Raw genomic sequence first — 20,763 nt, 5'->3', positions numbered from 1 at the left:
CTTTGAGATTTTATTTTCTAGATAACATATCGAAATAAAAGTACTAACTCTACAAAAATACACTGAATATAAAAAAACTACAACAAAATCTAGAACTCACAAAATGGTTTCCTACTACAGAACTACAAATGATGTGATATACTGTGAATGATAAATAAATAATAATAAAAAAGTGACACAAGAATGGTACAAACATAGATGTGATTGCATAAATGTGGAGAAAAAATAATTCAATAAATGGATAATGAAGCCTAACAACAGCATGCAAGGTTCCCTGGTTTGATGACTAAACAGACAGTCTTGAAAAATAAGACAGCAACAAACTCAACATTGATATTGAGTATTAAAAAAACATTCAAAGCATAATGGCCTCTGTGAAAGATGTGGTCTGTTATGTGCAGAATAAAAATGATGTTTAGCTCATTGTATAGTTGTGCATATACATATATATAAATTGATTTTTCATGGCCAAGTCACACTGTGTTTGTCTTTTGCATAAAGATCTCTTATGGCAAAGTCAACACTACTTGACTTGGCCTATGAGGAAGAAGCTTACCATTCAGAACGGATAATAACAAACAAACAAAAATGACTGAGGATTTGGTTCCTATATATTAAGTGCTCTAATACAACTGTGACTGCCCAACCATGCCACATAACAGATGGTCTGACTCAGCATACTACACCACACACGGATAGATATCTGACTGTAAAAATTGAGCTTGTAAACTTGTTTGTTGAGTTATTGATGGCATAGCGCCTTATCGAAGGCAGTTTAGTTGTGTGTATAGCTTATATAAGTATAAGATAGCAAACAACAGACATTTAAGGAAGAGAATTAAAAGAAGCGGGGAAAGAAGCAGTAGTGTGCTACTAGCTAAATCAATGAGCTATCAAGATTTATCCAAGTGAAGATGAGTGGAGGTCAAAGGAGTTATCTGAATATTGGATTTGAATGGGTCAGGATGGGAGACTGTGAGTGGATGTTTCTGAGGCTGCAGTCGGAGGGGTGGTGGGGTGGGCTCTAATGTTATACATTACCTGCTGGAGAATGTGCAGGCGAGCTCACAGTCAGCTGTGGCTCAGATAAGTCTAGTCGTAATTCAGCTTTTCTGCTGTCTTTATGTTTGGCCTGGAGATTGCCATATTGTTCTGCCAGTCGGAGGTCCAGGTGACTAGGCCGCTCCTGTGCTGGAGCGTCACTTGTATCTTTGTCAGATATGTTAGACTGATTAAACACACAATCCTCTTGTGGAGACCCTTGGACCTCTGTCAGGAATACCACAGGTTTAGGTTCCTGTTGGACTTCCTGGTGGTTAGAGATATGGTTTCCCTTTACTGTGCTTGTGGATTGCTGGGAAAAGTTGTCTGTCTTTGAATTGTGAGGTTCGTTGTCGAAAACATCACCATTTGTGATAGAATCACCTGACTCTTGTGTTGGAGTCTGGGCACCTCCTTCCTCGCATCCAAGCTCCTCACACTCATCCACAGAAAGTAAAACAGAGCGCCGAAAGTTGGAAGCTGACTGGTACTCTGGTTGCTCATTCTCTTGGTCTGCTGGATCTTCAAATGCAAGGTTGACAATACCCTGGAACTGTTGAGGTGGCTCTGCAATTGGAGGAGCTATTCCTCTTGGTAGCACCTCAACTTCCGATCTTTCATCTTCAGTCTCCTCTTCTTCTTCCTCCTCTTCGTCTTCTTCCTCAGAGGAGAAAAGTTGGTGGTCAGGTACACCCTTTAAGTTTTTTAATGTGGCATCCATTTCACAAGGTTCATCCTCCATTGGCACTTCATCTTTTCTGATCCACGATCGTGGTCTTTGACGCCCTACCTCTTCTTCACTTGTAGTCTCTGCCTCCCGTCCTCTGAGCCGTACCTCAACACGTAGTCCAGCACCACTCTCATAAATCTTGAGCTCCTCAGGTGTGCTGGTGTCACTGCTGCTCCGGCCCAGGAAGTCAGGGCAGCGCATAGTCCCGCATTTTGAAGCACCTCGCTCATTGGAGCAACAGTCATCATCCTGTGAGCCACCAGCATCATAATCCTCTGATCGTGGCTTTATATCATCAGAAGATGTTGTGGCACTGCCAGTCTCTGACTCCGGGCTAACTTGAGGATGAAGTCCATTCCATGAGTCTTCTAATGGTGTTTCAATGCTTCCTAGACTGCAAGGTGTATCAGGAGGGAGGTCTGAGTCCTTTGACTTCATAGAGTTGAGGCCCTGAAATGGCCCAGAAGAACTGGATGGAATTGCATGGCCTTTGGCCAATTTACTGCTTACCTCACTCTGTCCAGCAGCACATGATGGCATGTGCGGAATAACTGATTGAGTTTTCATCTCTGTGCTACTACGTTTACTCACAGGATCACTATTTTGGTCCATATTATTAACCTGTGTGGAAGTTGCTGGTATACTCTTGGAGACCACTTCTGGCTGGTCTGGTACTGCCGGGTTGACTAGTGAATGTTGCTCTAGGGCTGAAGGAACTACAGAACCACCCATACAAGATGCATTATCTTTGCTTTCTGTCTTACCTTCAGTAGAAGTTGTATGTAACTGCTGTGTGGCCTTTTTTAAGTCTGAGTGTTTGAGGTTAGATACTGAATCTTTCACAGCAGTGCCTGTTTTTTTAGAGCCAGCAGGTGTTGGGTTTTTGACTACCCCTGAGGGTTTTACAGATGACTTTGCCGGAAGGATTTCTGGAGCCTTGTGTTTAGGTCCTGTTTTGATTGGAGCAGCAGGTGTCTGCTTGGAGGAAGACGTGGAAGCTTTGACGCTTGACCTTGACTCAGAGATAGCTTTTGTTGTCTTCTTAATAGTTGAAGGTTTAGATATATCTTTCTCTACCTCTTTTCTTGTCAAGGCAGGCTTGCTAGAAATAAGAGTTGAGCCAAGTCTGGATGAGGCTGTTTAAAAGACGAACAAAGAGGACAATGTTAAAGACATTTCTATTAATATCAAATTACTATTAAATAAATTCTGAAACCTACACGTTTCTTACCTTGGTTGTCTGAAAGGCCTGATAAAGCGCCTTTGCTCTTTGGATCTGAACGAGATGCAAGAGTTCCAGATACTGCACGGCTGGTTGTGGTAGGCTTAGCCTTGCTTGATTTATTCGTGGGGCTGAAGCAACACAATGAAGGGGCAAAGGTTAGCAAACTTGGAAAAAACGTAGATAGTAGTCCAATTGGCTGATTGTATTCACATCACAACTCACCTGCTAGTCTTTTCTGTATCGGGTTTTTGAGCAGGTTTAGACAGAGGAGATTTTGTTGTTGCTACCTTAGTTTGAAGTTTTGACCTGAGACCTACAACATAAAACATTGAGTCTTCATTACAATGCATTTTGAAAATACAAAATATTTACTTTTTAAAGCAAAATTATGAATGTATATTTTTAATGTATACTGCTTTAATCTAGTTAAATCAAGCATTATTCATCAAAATCATGCTCCCAGCACATTCAATACAAGAGGTATTAAAGCAAGTTGTGATATTTGTTGTACCTCGTAGTAACCTCTGTGCTATCTAAACCTAGACTCCTTAAGAACTGTGAGCAAGGTAACAAGCAAGTACATTTTTAGTACGGCTAAGCAGCTTAATGATGAGCTAACTCTGTCACACCCTGCTAAAACCCACTCTGCTGAGTGCAGACTCTGACTCACAGAGGAGTCAGTACCAGATAAACACTAAAAGGAAAATGGAAGCAATATCTTTATTTTACATACTATATTCAGAATCGTATTACATTCCCTATTTTTCTATTCATCTTTCCCATATAAATTTTCTAACTTTTATATACACATTCTTTTTGATTGACTTTCACATTCAGGGAGAGAAAATGAAACTTGAGGGCTTGATATCTAATCTTGAGGATTTGAGGATTTTTAGGTTGAGGATAGCAACCTGACTTTAGATAAACCTAAAGCTAAATCTTGCATTCACCAATTTTAAAGCCTTTTTACAGATCTGGTTGTCTGCTCATATGGTTATACTTGCCCTGAATTTGTGGAAAACCTTCCCAGTAAACAAGTACTTGCTCAATATGTAGTTTCATTAAGTGTTGTTTGAAATCTGAAGATAACGTTGAAGCAAAATAAACTCACCTGTTGGTGTACAGTGGCCATTGTTGCGTGGGCTACCAGTGCTGTTGTCTGGTGATGTGCTTCCAGAGTTAGAAAGAGCATTGCTGGCTGTTTCCTGAGTCAGATCTTTCCCTGACATTGTGTTTTTCTGCACCTTTCCTCCTTTAGCATGGGCAGCTGAGAGATCAGATCCAGCAGCAGAAGACTTTGGCCTTGCTCCTGGATTTGGCTTCCTGTCCAGTGCTGTCTTCCCTGTTGGTGAGCCACGAGCACCTGAAGCAGTGGAATTCTCTCGTGCAGTGACACCAGTAGCGCCATTCAGTACCGGTTTAACAGTAGACGTAGTCTTGGCTTTAGCTGGCGTGTGAGTTGGTTTAACCTTATCATTCTTGCTTTTAAGCGAGGTGTTGTTACTAGCTTTTGTTTTCCCAGAGTGAGCTGTTGGCCCAAGAGCATCAGACTTCATGGTGCCTGATGCTGCTGCTACAGATCTTGTAGGGGAAGCACGTGGACCTTGTGATACCTTAACAGGACGACGAGTAGGACTATCACATGGGGATGAAGTGCCCGAGAGGCATTTTGTAGGCTTCTGTTATGACAGAGGAAGAGAGAATGTAAGGCTATGATGGCTTTGCGCAATATTAATCAGATCAGCAACCCATTTGACACACTAATCTCAGACATATAAGAACATAAAGCACAATACCATGATCTTTGGATTAAAGGATAAAAAGCACATTCCTGCAAGTCACAAAATCATAACCAAAGCACAGCTGTTTTTTAACCCAAGGTCTTTGTATCCACCACTTATGTCATGGTTTCCGCTAAATTTATGCTTCCATGGCAGGGCACCACACCAAAATTCATCCCGCTATGGCTACATTACAGCTTCTCATTTAAAACATTCAGTCATTTTTTTTTTAAATAGCGGGTTACAATCAAAACATATTAAAAGGTAAGTTAATTATAATAGAGCAAACTTTTCTGTAATCTTATTATTGATGTGCGTTATTTGTTTAACCCTTTAAGGTGACTGACTGACTACGTGCGTGTCAGGTGCGTCATGCGTGAGGCTAGCAAACATGACGTTGCTTTCAGTTAAGATCAACAAAGTTTCCATAATTATACTTTATAGATAAATGTCTATGGCTCTGCATACAATGAATTTATCTTGCTGGAGTTTATGGCCATTTCACTTTACTTCAGGATGTATTAATGCCGCTCTGTAGGTCTATTAGAGACATTCATAAATAGGAAGACATACTTGTTACATAAACGCACTAAATCGCACTCCAGCAGCGTTTATTTGAGAGCGCACAAGAAAATCTGCACTTGAGCAGCGTATATTTGAGGACGTGCAAGAAGTTTTGTGCACAAACAGAGGAAATCAGCAAAGAGATTCGCATGCTCGTATTACATAAATGCGATTTCGACTTGCAAATACTGTGCTCACGCCATTTGTCATTGAAATAACGCCATAGGATGGTAGATCTGTGTAAAAGACCTGCCACCACAGCTGGAAAAAATCCTAGAGGAAACACTGTAGGTCATATATACATACTGTTTTATTATTATTATTATTATTATTATTATTATTATTATTATTATTATTATTATTATTAAACCTGGCCTAGTCAGACTAGTATTTTCTGTATTGTTTTTTAAAACCTTTTTAAAGTTGTATATTGTTGACTGCAACAGCTGCGAGGCCTACAGTGACAACTGCTACAGTATACAGCTGACAATAACTCTCATTGAGAATCCAACCTGTTTTCAGTATGAGTAATTCTGCACCACACATCCCTGAATCAACCTTAGACTGCTGTAATGAGACAGCACCCATACAATAGCAGCTTTTCACATCAGTTCCATCAGCTTCTCTTTCAGTAAAAGAAAACGTTAAAAATCAAAACTCTGCAAATGTTTCTGCAAATGACATTATTTCTAGTTGTCAGCCAGTATTGTTTATTTTTAATGGCTGATGTACAGTATAAGAACACTTATGTTCTACAATATGTACCCCTGCCACTCCCCCACAAAAAATATTTATCTATTAATACAAATCTTAAAATGATTACCTGAGAGCTGGTGAGCACAGGTTTTTTTCCAAGCCGTCTGCAGTCTCCTTTATCAAGAGCAGCTAGGTTGGTGGAGGGAGGAAGAAAATAAAGACTAATTTTAGACTACAGAGAGCTTTGAACAGCAATTAGAACATCCACTCCAGCATAATCAACGTTTGCCAAATATTTCCTCAATCATACACGGACACTTGCAATCAGTCACAACGCCAATCAGTAAAAGTGGCAGTTCAGCTCTGATTCCAATCTCAGATAGACATCTAGCCTTTGATCATCTCACAGCTTATCCAGTCCATCCTTAACATCATCACAACAAAACGAAAGATCTAGGCTTCCTTCCCAGTAATGCAACTGAGCTGATTTCACTGCTGTCACCCCAGAAAACAATCCAAATCATGGATCAAATAGCTCCTGTGAAGGAATGCAGCAAAAATGTTTGTGTTGGCTTACAGATGCTTTGCATATGAGGCTTCAGATTTGCCTTTACATATATGGGAAGATTTTCAGAAAGAAGAAAGTAACCACAATAATGACAATGATAGCAGTGCATAATTAATGCAAGTATGTTTCTACCTGCAGAACAGAACAACACAAAACCTATTGTATTTAACTGTGGACCCCATTCCAAAACCCCCTATGGAAATGATCAATGTTTTGATATAACTACAGTATTCTAAACCTCGATGTTTAAAGCAGCATAGAGTCATATTAAAGAGATCCATTTTTACAGACAAAACCTGCAGGCCATTTACTAGCCATCTTGTATAAATGCAAAGAAGGACTCTCCATCACTGCACTGGGCAACTGGAGAAATAATAATAATAATAAAGCACCCCCTCCTCTCACCCATGAACACAAGCACATTCTGACTGCTGCCTGTTTATGAAACCTGAGCATGGACAGAAAGCATTCTGTATTCTATTCTTCTGATATATATTTTACCCTCTTAACAGATTATTTACATTAAATTTCCATTTTGGTTTCTATGATTCAGCTAAATTCTTACCTCATGTCTTTCCTTTCCTTACCTGCAAGTATTTTTTCTCGATATCTTGGTTGCAGAGACTCCCATCCTTGTGTGTGTTTAACCGCAAAGAAGGACTGAAGCAGGAAGGTCCAGAGCCTCGTGCGCAGCAAACACAGCTCACGGCTGAATGGCTACCGAAGGGACAGAATGAGTGAGAGAGGGTGAGCGAGTCAGAGAAGAAAAAAACGAGGGAAGGAGGGAGGGTGGAAACAACAGCAGGAGAACAAGAGCCAATCAGCAGCTGCTTGAAGACTGGTTGTCTTGGCAACCGATCGCCGTTGCCTCCCTCTAACCCTTAACAGGATCCTCTCTAGCTAAATGGATGATGTCAGAAGCAGAGGCTTGTGTTCCCGCCTTCTGCACCGAATGATCATTAAAAAAAAACCCAGATTTTTCCTCAGCTTTTCCATCCGGAATTCATTTCTCACCCTGTCCTGCCCAGTTTCCTCTGTAATGGACATAGAACCAGATTAGACATGGCCACACCCATGACTCTTGCTTATTCTCGGCTTAATCCATTCTGCCATTTCCCCTGGGATATCTGAATTAACTCACAAATAGATAGGAAGTGACAGAGAAATAAATAAAAGCATTAAATGACAGAGAGAGAGAGAGAGAGAGAGAGAGGCTATGAGCAGGAGAGGTGAGGTCCTTTAGAATGACCTCTTGTATTCGCAGTGTCACTTTACTGTAATCTGGCCCGGGCCTGGTCATATACATTAAGTCTAAATCCTGGGATCAAATGAAGTTCCTTGTATACGTGTAAACAAACACACTGTACTCAGCCATTGCACTAGGCACATAGAATGCATTCAAATGTACTGTAAAAACTACAGCATTTAAAATGAGCATGAATTAAAAATGTCGTTTTTATATTTGTGTATTTAAACTGTTGGTGCTATTAATTTAAATAAAAATCTTAAGAAATTTATTTATGGGAGCTGTGTAAAGTGCTAAACGTGTGTATGGGATTTCTAGAACAAAATTTGGGAGTCCTGAAATATTTTAATATAAAAAATACTTGGCTATATTATACATTTAAAATTCCATCAGTGAGTGAAGCGAAATGTTCTGTATGTGTTAAGCATGGGCCGGTATAAGATTCTGACGGCATGATAACCTTGGATAAAAATATCACGGTATTTCGATATTGTGATTACTTCTCTAAAATATATTCTCTTTAAACATCTGGGTAATAAACAAAGAACTTTTTTCCCCTTTGAACACAATATATTGTATTTTGAGAAACATTTAAAATATTTTGTAAAAGTGAAAATGTCAGGGTAAATAATTCAAACTAATCAGTGACTTCTTCAGTCTTCGTTTGTTTCAAAAACAGATATACTGTTGTGCTAAAAAAAATAAATAAATAAATAAAAAATTCTTACACATACCTTAGGATCGGTATAGCAGAAAATTTGGCGATTTTAAAACATTGACTTTTCCAAACTACGATATACCTTGAAAACGATTATCGTCCCATGTCTAGTATGTATAACCAACATGATCTCATTGCAATTTGGAACTTTTTGATTTAGGGGCTAATTCGGATGAATTTGTACAATCCCATTCGTACAATTTAGTGCGATTTGTTTATCACCCAATGTTAGGATTAGGGGCGTGGTTGGGTGCTTCTTAAAATCGTACATTTTCGTAAGACTGAACTCGTACAAATTTGTAAGAAATAGCCACTAAACTGACAAAACATAAAATAGTTACGTTTCCTCGTGAGATCAGGTTGGTATAACTGTATGTAAAAACATACAGCGCTCAGCATTATTGAGTACACCCCATTTTGAAAATGAATATTTTTATCCATTTCTCAGTGAATATAGGCAATGTTTTTGGTGCATTTAAACAAGATATAATTTAAACAGATATAATTAGTCACTAAACATATTTAGAAATTAAATAATAATACAATTAAATTCAAGCAAAATATTGCAAAACTAAGTTACAACCTACAAAATTTCAACAAAATTTTCAATTTGTTTTGCTTCTCTTGATATTTCCTCTTTTTTCTATTAAATAAAATTTGGATGTACTAGTTTTTGGACTATTATCGTAAGTTATTTTGTTAGATAAGCTCCAGATTTGGCTTCAGTACTGACTAATCTAATGTACAGTATATGCACAAATATAATACTGTAAAGCTTCCTATTAAAAATATGAATTAAAAAATAGATTTGTGAGGGGTGTACTTATATATGCTGAGCACTGTATATTATGTTTTGTTTTACTCTAGAGCAGGGGTGTCCAAACTCGATCCTGGAGGGCTGGTGTCCTGAAGAGTTTATCTGCAACTTGTTTCAACACACCTGCCAGGAAGTTTGTAGTACATCTAGTAAGAGCTTGATTAGCTGGTTCAGGTGTGTTTGATTAGGGTTGGAGCGAACTCTCAAGGACATCAGCCCTACAGGACTAAGTTTGGACACCCTGCTGTAGAGACTGTAGTTTCCTATTTTCCTGTTGTTACCAATATTTTCTGGTGTAACTAAACTATTGTAACTATAGACACAGATGAACTCAATCAATAACCTGTACTGATAGAGTTCACCTGTGTCTTGTTTAGCTCCTTGAATGTACTTGTCTTGTTTAAAGCAAAGGTCACACTAGAGTTTGGGCATGTAAAATTTGGTCGGACAGTGCCGCAAACTGGTGCAGGAAAAAACAAGGTGATGTAACTGATAAAACAAGTGATTTTTGGACCGAGAGGTCATGTTCAAATGCAAATTCATAGGGCAGTTTACCAAGATTGAACATGCAAAAATTGTTGCACAAGCTGTTGATTCCACCAGTCTCTCAAGTTGTCAATCACTGTCTTTCCATAATGTGTGTGTAAAGCTGTTTTTGTTTCTCCCGCTGAATTATCTTCTTTTGTTTTTTAATAAAACAACAAAGTTACATTTAGACCCCATTTACATCTCTTCATGCCTATGACATCATGAAAAAATATATGAATACTTTACCATTAAATACATTAAATCACTCTTATAAATTAATAAATTATTGTGTCTGACCAACTGACCTGACGGTTTATGGCATGGACTGATTAAAAGGCTCTGTTCAGATCAGTTTGAATAAATAATTCATTTACTAAATGAGTCGTAATGAAATGCGAGCATGTTCTATTTACCTTCAGCTCCTCCTGACTTGCTTGGTCATTTGTGATAACGTCCACCTCAGTAGGGTCACCGCTCAGCCGATTCACAGCAGTAAAGAGGTCACAGCAGTTCTCCACAGTAACGCCCTCTCGAACAGCTATGCACACCTTCCTCATTAGCGTAGGGTCACGTGTGAACTCTTCTCTCTGAAACAGTACAGATCTAACTGTCACAGCGGAACAGACATCTTATATCTTGTCTAAACCTCATCGATTGGTCGTACCCTCCGGAGATCGTGAAAGGCAGCGGTGTGCGTGACCCGGGGCAGGTGTTTGACAACCATCCGTAGACACTCTTCCTGCAGTTCGCTGGCCAAACTCAGCACCTGCTTGGCCCATTTTACCTCCGGCAGGCTGCCAATCAGCTGCTCGCTGCCACACAGTACAGACACTACACTCTGGATTGTCTGGAAAACACCATAAACACACAGTCTCATTGATGGGTCTATCTTCCCTCCTTCCTCTGACACACACTGGCTGCACTGTTAATTTGCTAGTGTAATCCAATATGCTTCATTACTGGTTTACATTAAGCCTGGAAATCAAGAGGGGGAAAACCAAGTGTTATACAACTACACTTAACTGACTGCAGCTGCTGAGGGTCTAGTCTTTGTGTTTGTATGCGTAAGAGAAATTTAGAGAACTGCCAGACTGTGGTTAAAGTAAAATAGCTGTTTGTGGCTTAAACACAGACACACACACAAACAAAGCCAGTCAATCAAGACCTCGAATTACTCTGTAGAAAATAACCACCCTTAAAACAGAGGCCACAACTCATCCCATTAATGCATTGTTGTTTGTGTTATGACCAATGAAGGAAACATTCAAGGAAGCATATATAAATGTCTTAATTTGGAAAAAATAAATAAAATACTATAAATTACATACCATGTTTTTGGTGACAGTATCAAGGCAATCTCTCTGCAGTTCGGGAGGAAGAAGGGCAAAATTTCTTTCAGACCAGCACTTCACAAAGTGCTCAGCTACCCATCTGTGATTTTAAACACACATCCATGAGAGTATGCTTTAGTCCTTTTTATTATTAAGTACAAATGCTGTAAGTGAAATTCAAAAATAATAGCCTCTGCAATTTAATTCCTGCTAGCCTACATGATCTCTGCAAATTAAAGTCATGCAAATGCTAAAAAAAAGAAGCAATTTCTGTCACAATTGACCTATTTGTGTGTCATTCCAAAACATTATTTTTCCTTTGTGAAACAGGGAAAGAATGTTTTGAAGTATGTACAGTAAGAATGTCCGCTCATTTCCATACAATTAAAATACAGTAATGATATAATGTCCAGTTCAGATAAATGATGTTAATAAATGCTGCTGATGATGATAATACACATATGATGATACTGAAAAAAGTCATTTGAATATTTTAATATCTTGTTAAAATCTGTGAGAAAAGGCTTTAAATAAATAAATAAATAAACATTATAAAAAAAAAATAATAAAAAAATAAATAAATAAATAAAAAAAATCACACTGTTCTAAAAGGGTTGACCAGTACATTTACATTTAGTCATTTAGCAGACGCTTTTATCCAAAGTGACTTACAAATGAGGACAAGGAAGCAATTTACACAACTATAAGAGCAGCAGTGAACAAGTGCTATAGACAAGTTTCAGGTGTCAGGTTTCAGTAGTGTACTAATACACTTGCTAAGTTAGCAGATAGGTTGCTATTAAGTTAGCAGATTAAGCAGACAGTCTAATCTACACCCACGGTACTAGTAAGGTACACCTTACTAGTACCGAGTTGGACCCCCTTTTGCCTTCAAAACTGCCTTAATCCTTCGTGGCATAGATTCAACAAGGTACTGGAAATATTCCCTACAGATTTTGGTCCATATCAACATGATAGCATCCCACAGTTGCAGCAGATTTGTCGGCTGCACATCCATGATGCCAATCTCCCGCTCCACCACATCCCAAAGGTGCCCTATTGGATTGAGTTCTGGTGACTGTGGAGGCCATTTGAGTACAGTGAACTCATTGTCATGTTCAAGAAACCAATCTGAGATGATTTGCGCTTTATGACATGGTGCGCTATCCTGCTGGAAGCAGCCATCAGAAGATGGGTACACTGTGGTCATAAAGGGATGGACAGCAACAATACTCAGGTAGGCTGTGGCATTGACACGATGCTCAATTGGTACTAATGGGCCCAAAGTGTGCCAAGAAAATATCTCTATTCCACCACCATCAGCCTGAACCATTGATACAAGGCAGGATGGATCCATGCTTTCATGTTGTTGATGCCAAATTCTGACCATACTATCTGAATGCTGCAGCAAAAATTGAGACTCATCAGACCAGGCAACATTTTTCCAGTCTTCTATTGTTGAATTTTGGTGAGCCTGTGCTAATTGTAGTCTCAGTTTCTTGTTCTTAGCTTACAGGAGCGGCACCTGGTGTGGTCTTCTGCTGCTGTAACCCATCTGCTTCAAGTTTCGATGTGTTGCGCATTCAGAGATGCTCTTCTGCATACCTTGATTGTAACAAGTGGTTATTTGAGTTATTGTTGCCTTTCGATTAGCTCAAGCCAGTCTGGCCATTCTCCTCTGACCTCTGGCATCAACAAGGCATTTGTGCCCACAGAACTGCCACTCACTGGATATGTTCTTATTTTTTTGACCATTCTCTGTAAACCCTAGAGATGGTTGTGTGTGAAAATACCAGTAGATTATCAGTTTCTGAAATACTCAGACCAGCCCATCTGGCACCAACAACCATACAACGCTCAAATTTACTTAAATCATCTTTCTTCCCAATTCTGATGCTCAGTTTGAACTGCAGCAGATCATATTGACCATGTCTATATGCCTAAATGCATTGAGTTGTTGCCATGTGATTGGATGATTAGAAAATTTGCGTTAATGAGCAGTTGACTTGAGCAGTTGAGCAGTTAATGAAAAGTACTTATTTGTCAACAGAATGTCTAAAAGAGACCATTAAAAGTCCAGTAAAACTGCTCTAAACTTTTACAATGCGGCAACAGAAACATTGTTATGAGTTACAGTAAAGCACAACTGAAACAATGTGCATTGTGAAACGCACTATACAAATGATTTTAAAAAACGTATATATTTTTGGTTGAGCTATCATAATAATCCAGGTAAGTAACACAAGGGCAGTATATTCAGGATTGGGACTGATGTGAAAGCAGCATCCCTGCACTGATCTCATGACATCAGATCACTGATGCTGTACTGCGAGCCTCTCCTTCTGATGCGTGACTCCTCAACCTCCTACCCGCAGCGGAGGAAGCAGCAGAACATCTGAGAAACAACACACATGCACCGTCTCACTCTCTCTCTCTTTCTGAGGCACTGGAAAAATCCCGACCTACATTCACATGCCTCTCTGAGCTGGTTTACCGCACTGCGCTGAGTATAGAGCACAGAGAATTAAATGACAGAGTTAAGTAATTAAGTAATGGTGACGGTATGAAATGATTAAAGGTCACAGACTTCATTTTTCTGATGCTCATGGTGTTAATCAAAGATTGATGGAAGCTACATGTTATTTTTTTCCCATCTATTTATGTTACCAGCACAGAATTATAGTTTTAGAATTAAAGATAGAATTAAATAAGTAAATTCTTCTTTAAATTAATGTTTTGCACATCCAAGCGGACTTTTCACACTCATTGTTAAAAAGGTTAACAAACAGTCTAATCATATCAAGAGTAAAGACAATATTTGTCCTCATCATCGAATGACAAAAAAGCAGCAGAACTTTTATTACGCCTCTTTTAACAACATCCTATAATCATATTAAACACATTTTAAGGTTTTGTTACAATGCTTCTCTCTGCAATCTAATAGAATGCGCAACATATTAAAGCACCCTTGGTGTTTTATTGTTTTCTATCAAACTAAACCAGAAACTGTGGGTGTATGACGTAAATAGCATGGCGATCTTAATTGCGATCTTAATTGTGAAGATTTTTCATAACATTTGGTATGATACAAGTATACAGCAAAATAAATAATGTTAGCGATTTTTGGATATTTTAATGTAAAATCTTACATATTGTTCTTTTAAAGAGATTGTTCACCAAAAACACCCTTCACATCACAAAACTGTTTGAGTTTCCTTTTTCTGTTGAACACAAAAGAAGTTATTTTAAAAAATGTTGAAAACCTGTAACCATTTAATGCGGTACAATGCAAGTCAATAGTTATAGGTTTCTAACATTTTTCTAATTTTCTTTATTTTCCTGTTCAGCAGAAAAACTAAACTCATATAAGTATAAAACCACTTGTGGGTGAGTAAACGGTGAGTAAATTTTCATTTTTGGATGAACTATGCATTTTAGATGAACAATTACTTTGTGCAAATTAATCATTCATTCGTTTTCCTTTGGCTTTGTCCCTTATTTATCAGGGGTCACTAGAGTGGAATGAACCACCAACTATTCATATGTTTTACGCAGTGTATGCCCTTCCAGCAAGTTCCTAAAAGTCTGTAGGAACTTTAGATTCACATGGAACTTATATTGCATTAAAAATATTCTGCATGATCAAAGAAGGACTTCTAGAAATGAAGTACATTTTAGGAACTTGATTACAGATTAGCAAGGCAATTGTGACTATTTTACTACACGTGTATTTCAAATGCTTAACAGTTCTACGTTTAAACTCACTCACTTTCCTTCAGGGTCACCATAGCGGAATGAACCTACTCTGGCACAGTTTTTATGGGGCAGATGCCCTTCCAATGGCAAGCCAGCAGAGTACACCAACTCGTGAACGCCCAGAGCTGGGAAACACCCATACACTCTCTCATTCACACACACACACAGTCATTAACTACGTATGTACTTCAGTTTATCCAATAGACCAATATTGCACTGAGAAAACACAGACATACAGTATAGGGGAAAATATGCAAAATCCACAAAGAATTGCCACCTGGCCCAGCCACGACTTGAACCAGCCCCCAACTTTTTCCACCCCCTAACATCATGTGCTAATTATACACGATACTGACAAAATAATATAAAATAATACAAAATAACATTAGATGTGGAAAAATCTGGAAAATTTTGACCCAGACATAGACCACAAAATGGGTTAATTAGGGCCCAATTTTTGGAAATTGATATAAATGGATAAATCGCCTGGATAAATAAGCTTTCCACTGAAGCATTTCCTATTTGAATTTGACAATATTTGTCCGACATCTTGAATATATGGACCCGGAACGGACGCGATGGTGGTGGGAAAAAAATTGAAAAAATGGATAGTGATAGAAAATATGATATAGTTTTTCGCCTTGCAAAACTGTTGCTGATCTGATCTGTTGCAGAAGCTGATCTGGGATCAGTTTATCATATGGAGCGCGTCCGTCAGTCAGTGCTTATACATGCATTCACTGATTCAGAGGCTGCATATGAAGGGCTATGATCAACACAGCTTCAATGAAAAGAAAGTGAATGCAGACATTTTTATATTAATTTCAACGTGCTTTCAAGAATAAAAATATGGGAGAAATATGGGAAAATACTTAATGATAGGATGATAGCAGGATAGAATGGTAAAATACGGGAGAATCCCTAAAAAACGGGAGGGTTGACATGTATGAAGTGAACAGGAAGTGTTTGTGGAACAACAGTTTTGTGAGGGAACGCAAAACCTCTTTGCGATTTTCCTATCACTCAGTTTTTTTCTTCCACCCATTTTTTTACCCCACCATCATGTCCCTTCCAGGTCTCCGTATGAATATGATGGTTAAAAAATAAATAAATTTTAAATCACAATACTGAGAAAATTGCCTTTAAAAGTTGTCCAAATGAATGTATATCACTAATCAAAAATAAGTTTACAAAATAAGAAAAAAAGAAATGTACTAAGTATCTTCATAGATTATGATCTTCACTTAATTTTCAAATAAATGTGGTATAAAATAAAAACAGTATTTCAGACTCAATACAAATTATTTTTGACAAAAATACCCCTGGTTTAGTGGTCCAAGGTAAAACTAGTTTACAATGTTTGACAAATAGGTGTTAACTGATTGCATCCATGGCAGAAGCATAACCTCAATATCTGTAAAGCATTTTGGAACATGTATTATTTATTGCTTCATTTCATCATTTATTATTTAGTGATTCGTTGGCACTGTACAGTATTCGCATATGGCAGTAAATTGTGGCAGTAAACTCTGAAAGCAGTACAATCAGAAAAGAAGGATGAGTCATTTTAAAAGCCATTAACAAAAGCTGTATCATCTGGAGAAGAGCAGAAGTGTCTCACCTAACACAGGAGCTGTAGAGATCGTGCAGGCCTATCGAGTGTGTAATGGCGAGGCACTCCAGAATGGATTTCTGAACTCCATCAACAGGCTGCAGAAAAAAACATATGAATATGACTATATAAAATCACTCTAGATATCCACACATCATCTCACACACTTCAGCAAATCATAACCTGGATTTTGGTTGTCTGAGCTTTTAAATTCCATTTTATATGATAACACTAAGAAAAACTCTCTGAAAGCTATAACAAATCTAATATTTGTTCAAATGTTACTATTGCAAAACGATCTTATTAAGTGTAAATGATTGAGAAATCATTAGGATTTTTTTATCAATCGATCTTATTGAATATCTCATACATCATAAGAGGAATTTAAAGCCACTGGTAATATTTGTACAGTAAAACTGTAAGGCCATAAAAGCTCACAAAATAAACAATTATTAATTTCAAGAAAATCTGCTTCTTGAAATGCATGCAGAAGTATACAAACAGGATCAAAAGCATTAAAGCTTAAATTATTATTGATTTATTTAAATTATTAATATTATTAAATATTATTGGGTGCTCCAGTTTCCCCCACAGTCCAAAGACATGAGCTATAGGTGAATTGGGTGAACTAAACTGGCTATAGTTTATGATTGCATGTGTAAAAGCGAGAGTGTATGGGTGTTTCCCAGTATAGGGTTGCAGTTGGAAGGGCATATGCTGTGTAAAACATATGCCGGAATTGTTGGTGGTTCTTCCGCCAAGGAAAATGATATAATGTAATACAATGTAATATAATATAATATAATATAATATAATATAATATAATATAATATAATATAATATAATATAATATAATATAATATAATATAATATAATATAATATAATATAATATAATATAATATTATGGTGGCGCAGTGGGTAGCACGATCGCCTCACAGCAAGAAGATCATTGTCTTGAGCCTCGGCTGAGTCAGTTGGCATTTCTGTTTGGAGTTTGCATGTTCTTCCAGTGTTCGCGTGGGTTTCCTCCAGGTGCTCCGGTTTCCCCCACAAGTCCAAAGACATGTGGTATAGGTGAACTGGGTATGCTAAAATTGACCGTAGTGTATGAATGAATGAGTGTGTATAATGTTTCCCAGGGACGGGTTGCAGCTGGAAGGGTATCTGCTGCGTAAAACATAATATTAATAGATTAATAAAGAAACTGAATAATATAATATAATATAATATAATATAATATAATATAATATGTATGTATGTATATGTATGTATATGTATATATATATATATATATATATATTTAATCACAAAATTGTCCACCTATTTCTGGGAATTACCACCACAAAATCAGTAATTTGTATCGTACAAAATCATTTAAAAAATTGTGAAAGACTAGGGGGTCTAATTAATGGTGTCATCACAGAAGTGCAAGTTACTTTTGGAACTGGGGCAATGACACAAACCAATACCATCACAGACCCTGGCTTTTGGACTTGTTGCTGATAACGGCAAAAGTAGTCAAAGTATATATGGAAATCCTTTTTTAATTTGCTTTTTCTATATTGTCCAAACTTTTTCTGAATTGGAGTTGTATTTTGTTTTGAGGGAAATGTAATTCTAAAGTCTTTCCTACACTAAAAGTTTTTTTGAAATAAGTGAGGGAGTAAATGCTTTCCTTTTTCATCTCTGCGTAGGATGAAATTACAAGTTAAAAGGACACACAGTGGACTGGTCTCAAAGCAGTCTAAGATGGTGGGAGTAAGAATGAGGGACTTGAAGCACAAACAAAACAGCTCTTCATGAATTATGAGATGGCTGTCAAATGCAACGCTTGCTGACTTATTCCACCTCCCACTACTTCTATTGTGTCCGAGAGCACATGTTCATGATAATGCGCATTCGCTTAGTAAACATGGACAGAGTCTGCTGAGAAGGAAAAAACATGTCACAATTACAGCTGAAAAAAAGAGGTGTTACACTCACATCTGAGAAACTTAAATTGGATGAATAGTACTCTGGAGGCACACCAGAAGGATAGGGCCAGGGACTTTTGGCTGACAAATTAAATGCTCTACAAAAGCTGAACCAATGCCCAGACTACTTGATCACAAATACAAATCACTTAATGTGTCCCTAAAGGGTAATAAACGACAGGATGATAGTACTATTGGCACTATGTGATAACAGATTAACTGCTTAACAAGACTATTTACACTCCTCACTTCTTATAAACTGAATGTGTGTGTGCCATGACCCCATCTTCTGTCTTACCTTTGGAAAAAAACGACAGTAGTCCCGAGTCAGGACCATCTCAGCCACGTCTTTCAGACCCTCCAGGCCCAACATGTCTGCTGCTAACACAACCTGACTGAGATCAAATACAAGCATACACACATATCTTGACATTTGTCAGAAACATCTGACTGAAGCCATTGCATTCTTGTTTTTTTATCACATTAGAAGAACGGAAATGTCACCACGGAGCGTGTTTACCTGACATTTGTTCCTGGTGGGAAATCTAGGATGGCGCCGTACATGAAATGAAGCAGAATCTCCATATCTTCTGGACCCAGGCTGAGTGATGGACAAAAGAAAAACCCAATTGTATACACCATTTTACTACACAGCTAAGACTCTTTTGTTAAAATTACTTAAAGGGATGGTTCACCCAAAACTAAAAATATGCTCTCTGTTTATTTAAGTGTCATCAGATTTTGTTATTTTGGGTGAACTACTCCTTTAATGCAGGGGTGTCCAAACTCAATCCTGGAGGGCCGGTGTCGTAGAGAACTTGGAGTAGAGAGAACTCCAACCCTAATCAAACACATCTAAACCAGCTAATCAAGCTTACTAGACATACTAGAAACTTCCTGGCAGGTGTGTTGAAGCAACTTGGAGCTAAACTCAGCAGAAAACTGGCCCTCCAGGACCGAGTTTGGACACCCCTGCTTTAATGCATTGATTAGACACTATGGATGAAATATTGTATTTAAATGTCCCCAAGTTGAACTAAATATAAAAGTAACATTAAATATACTGGAAAGAGAAAAATTTTATATTAAGGATGTAAGTAATTCCATGCAAATGTCAACCTTGCAATGAAAAAAAATTAAGTTTTCACCAAAATAAGGAAACTGTTTCGAAGATTTTTGTCTAAGCAAGTATTTTAAAGTACTTTAGAAATACTCTAAAATGTCTCTGTCAATGTTTTCAAACAATTATCTTTGATTTACCAAAGTCACTCAAGTGGCAATTTCACATCGGTCACATCCATAACGGAGAGATGTCATATCCATAACGACACTTTTTTTCTCATAAATGCAAAAATATTAAATAAAATAAAATCAATCATTTTTGTTATATAGAGATCCATCTTTAAGCCTTTTGATTGCCATTATTTCTTATGGGTTGTGTTTATTTTACATAATTTCTACAAAGTTGCATACTTTTTTGCTCACGTCCATAACACATCTTTATTTTCCGCATTTAAATACAGAGCATGTTTACAGATTAATGTTTTCCTGGTCCCCTAACTCTGTGTCCAGTTGTTCGGGAAAAAATAAACAGATATTTCAATATAATGTTAACATATACTTTCTATGTGAAAATATGTTTTGAGTTTTATCTGCAAATGTCACATCCATAACGCTGGAATTGCTCATGTATAAAAACCAAGTATTGTGTTCTTCTGATTGCTGGCCATATAAAATCTACATGTGGTTTCAGAGTAAATTGGAAAAGCCTGGCATGTAACATTACACACAATATCCTGGTTTTCCCAGACACAGAGCTATGAATAATTGATTGTTGGGGGACTGGAATATCCTCCTCTTAGAAGGTCTGCCTGAGACCTCACGCTGAACTCTGGGACATGAAAGATCAAATACAAATGACCTCTCCACTACACACATAGTGTCTGGATTTTACAAGGACAACTGCAGGCACAAGATTGAAGCACAAAAGCACAAAAATGATAATGTAGCAAGCTGGAGATCTTCTGATCAAGCACTCTCCAGCACATCTCAGCAATATCAATGAGGTTCAGGTCAATTGGTGGTCAATTTATGTGTGCAAAACCCACTAGTTCAGATGTGATGTGTGGAAAAAACCTTCCAGGTCCAAGTCTCCACTCATTTGAATTGAGATCTC

At 37.8% G+C, this 20,763-nt stretch overlaps 1 protein-coding gene across 1 annotated transcript in view; it reads right to left on the bottom strand.

The window, feature by feature from the left end:
* Positions 1–20,763, bottom strand: part of btbd8 (BTB domain containing 8) — a 49,920-nt gene that overhangs the window by 1,644 nt on the left and 27,513 nt on the right. Inside the window, exons 7-18 of the mRNA XM_056459813.1 lie at positions 19,108–19,188; positions 18,886–18,982; positions 16,623–16,711; positions 11,243–11,345; positions 10,579–10,761; positions 10,328–10,501; positions 7,193–7,322; positions 6,165–6,226; positions 4,108–4,675; positions 3,219–3,309; positions 3,003–3,124; positions 1,042–2,907 (exon numbers count right to left, since the gene is read on the bottom strand). Of these exons, the coding sequence (XP_056315788.1) occupies positions 1,042–2,907; positions 3,003–3,124; positions 3,219–3,309; positions 4,108–4,675; positions 6,165–6,226; positions 7,193–7,322; positions 10,328–10,501; positions 10,579–10,761; positions 11,243–11,345; positions 16,623–16,711; positions 18,886–18,982; positions 19,108–19,188 (3,566 nt within the window). The remainder of the gene's footprint in view (positions 1–1,041; positions 2,908–3,002; positions 3,125–3,218; positions 3,310–4,107; positions 4,676–6,164; positions 6,227–7,192; positions 7,323–10,327; positions 10,502–10,578; positions 10,762–11,242; positions 11,346–16,622; positions 16,712–18,885; positions 18,983–19,107; positions 19,189–20,763) is intronic.

This window comes from Danio aesculapii, chromosome 6, assembly GCF_903798145.1.
Source record: "Danio aesculapii chromosome 6, fDanAes4.1, whole genome shotgun sequence".
NCBI classification, from domain to species: Eukaryota; Metazoa; Chordata; class Actinopteri; order Cypriniformes; family Danionidae; genus Danio; species Danio aesculapii.
The sequence above is the reverse complement of the archived record's forward strand: the minus strand, read 5'-3'. Positions and strand labels throughout refer to the sequence as shown.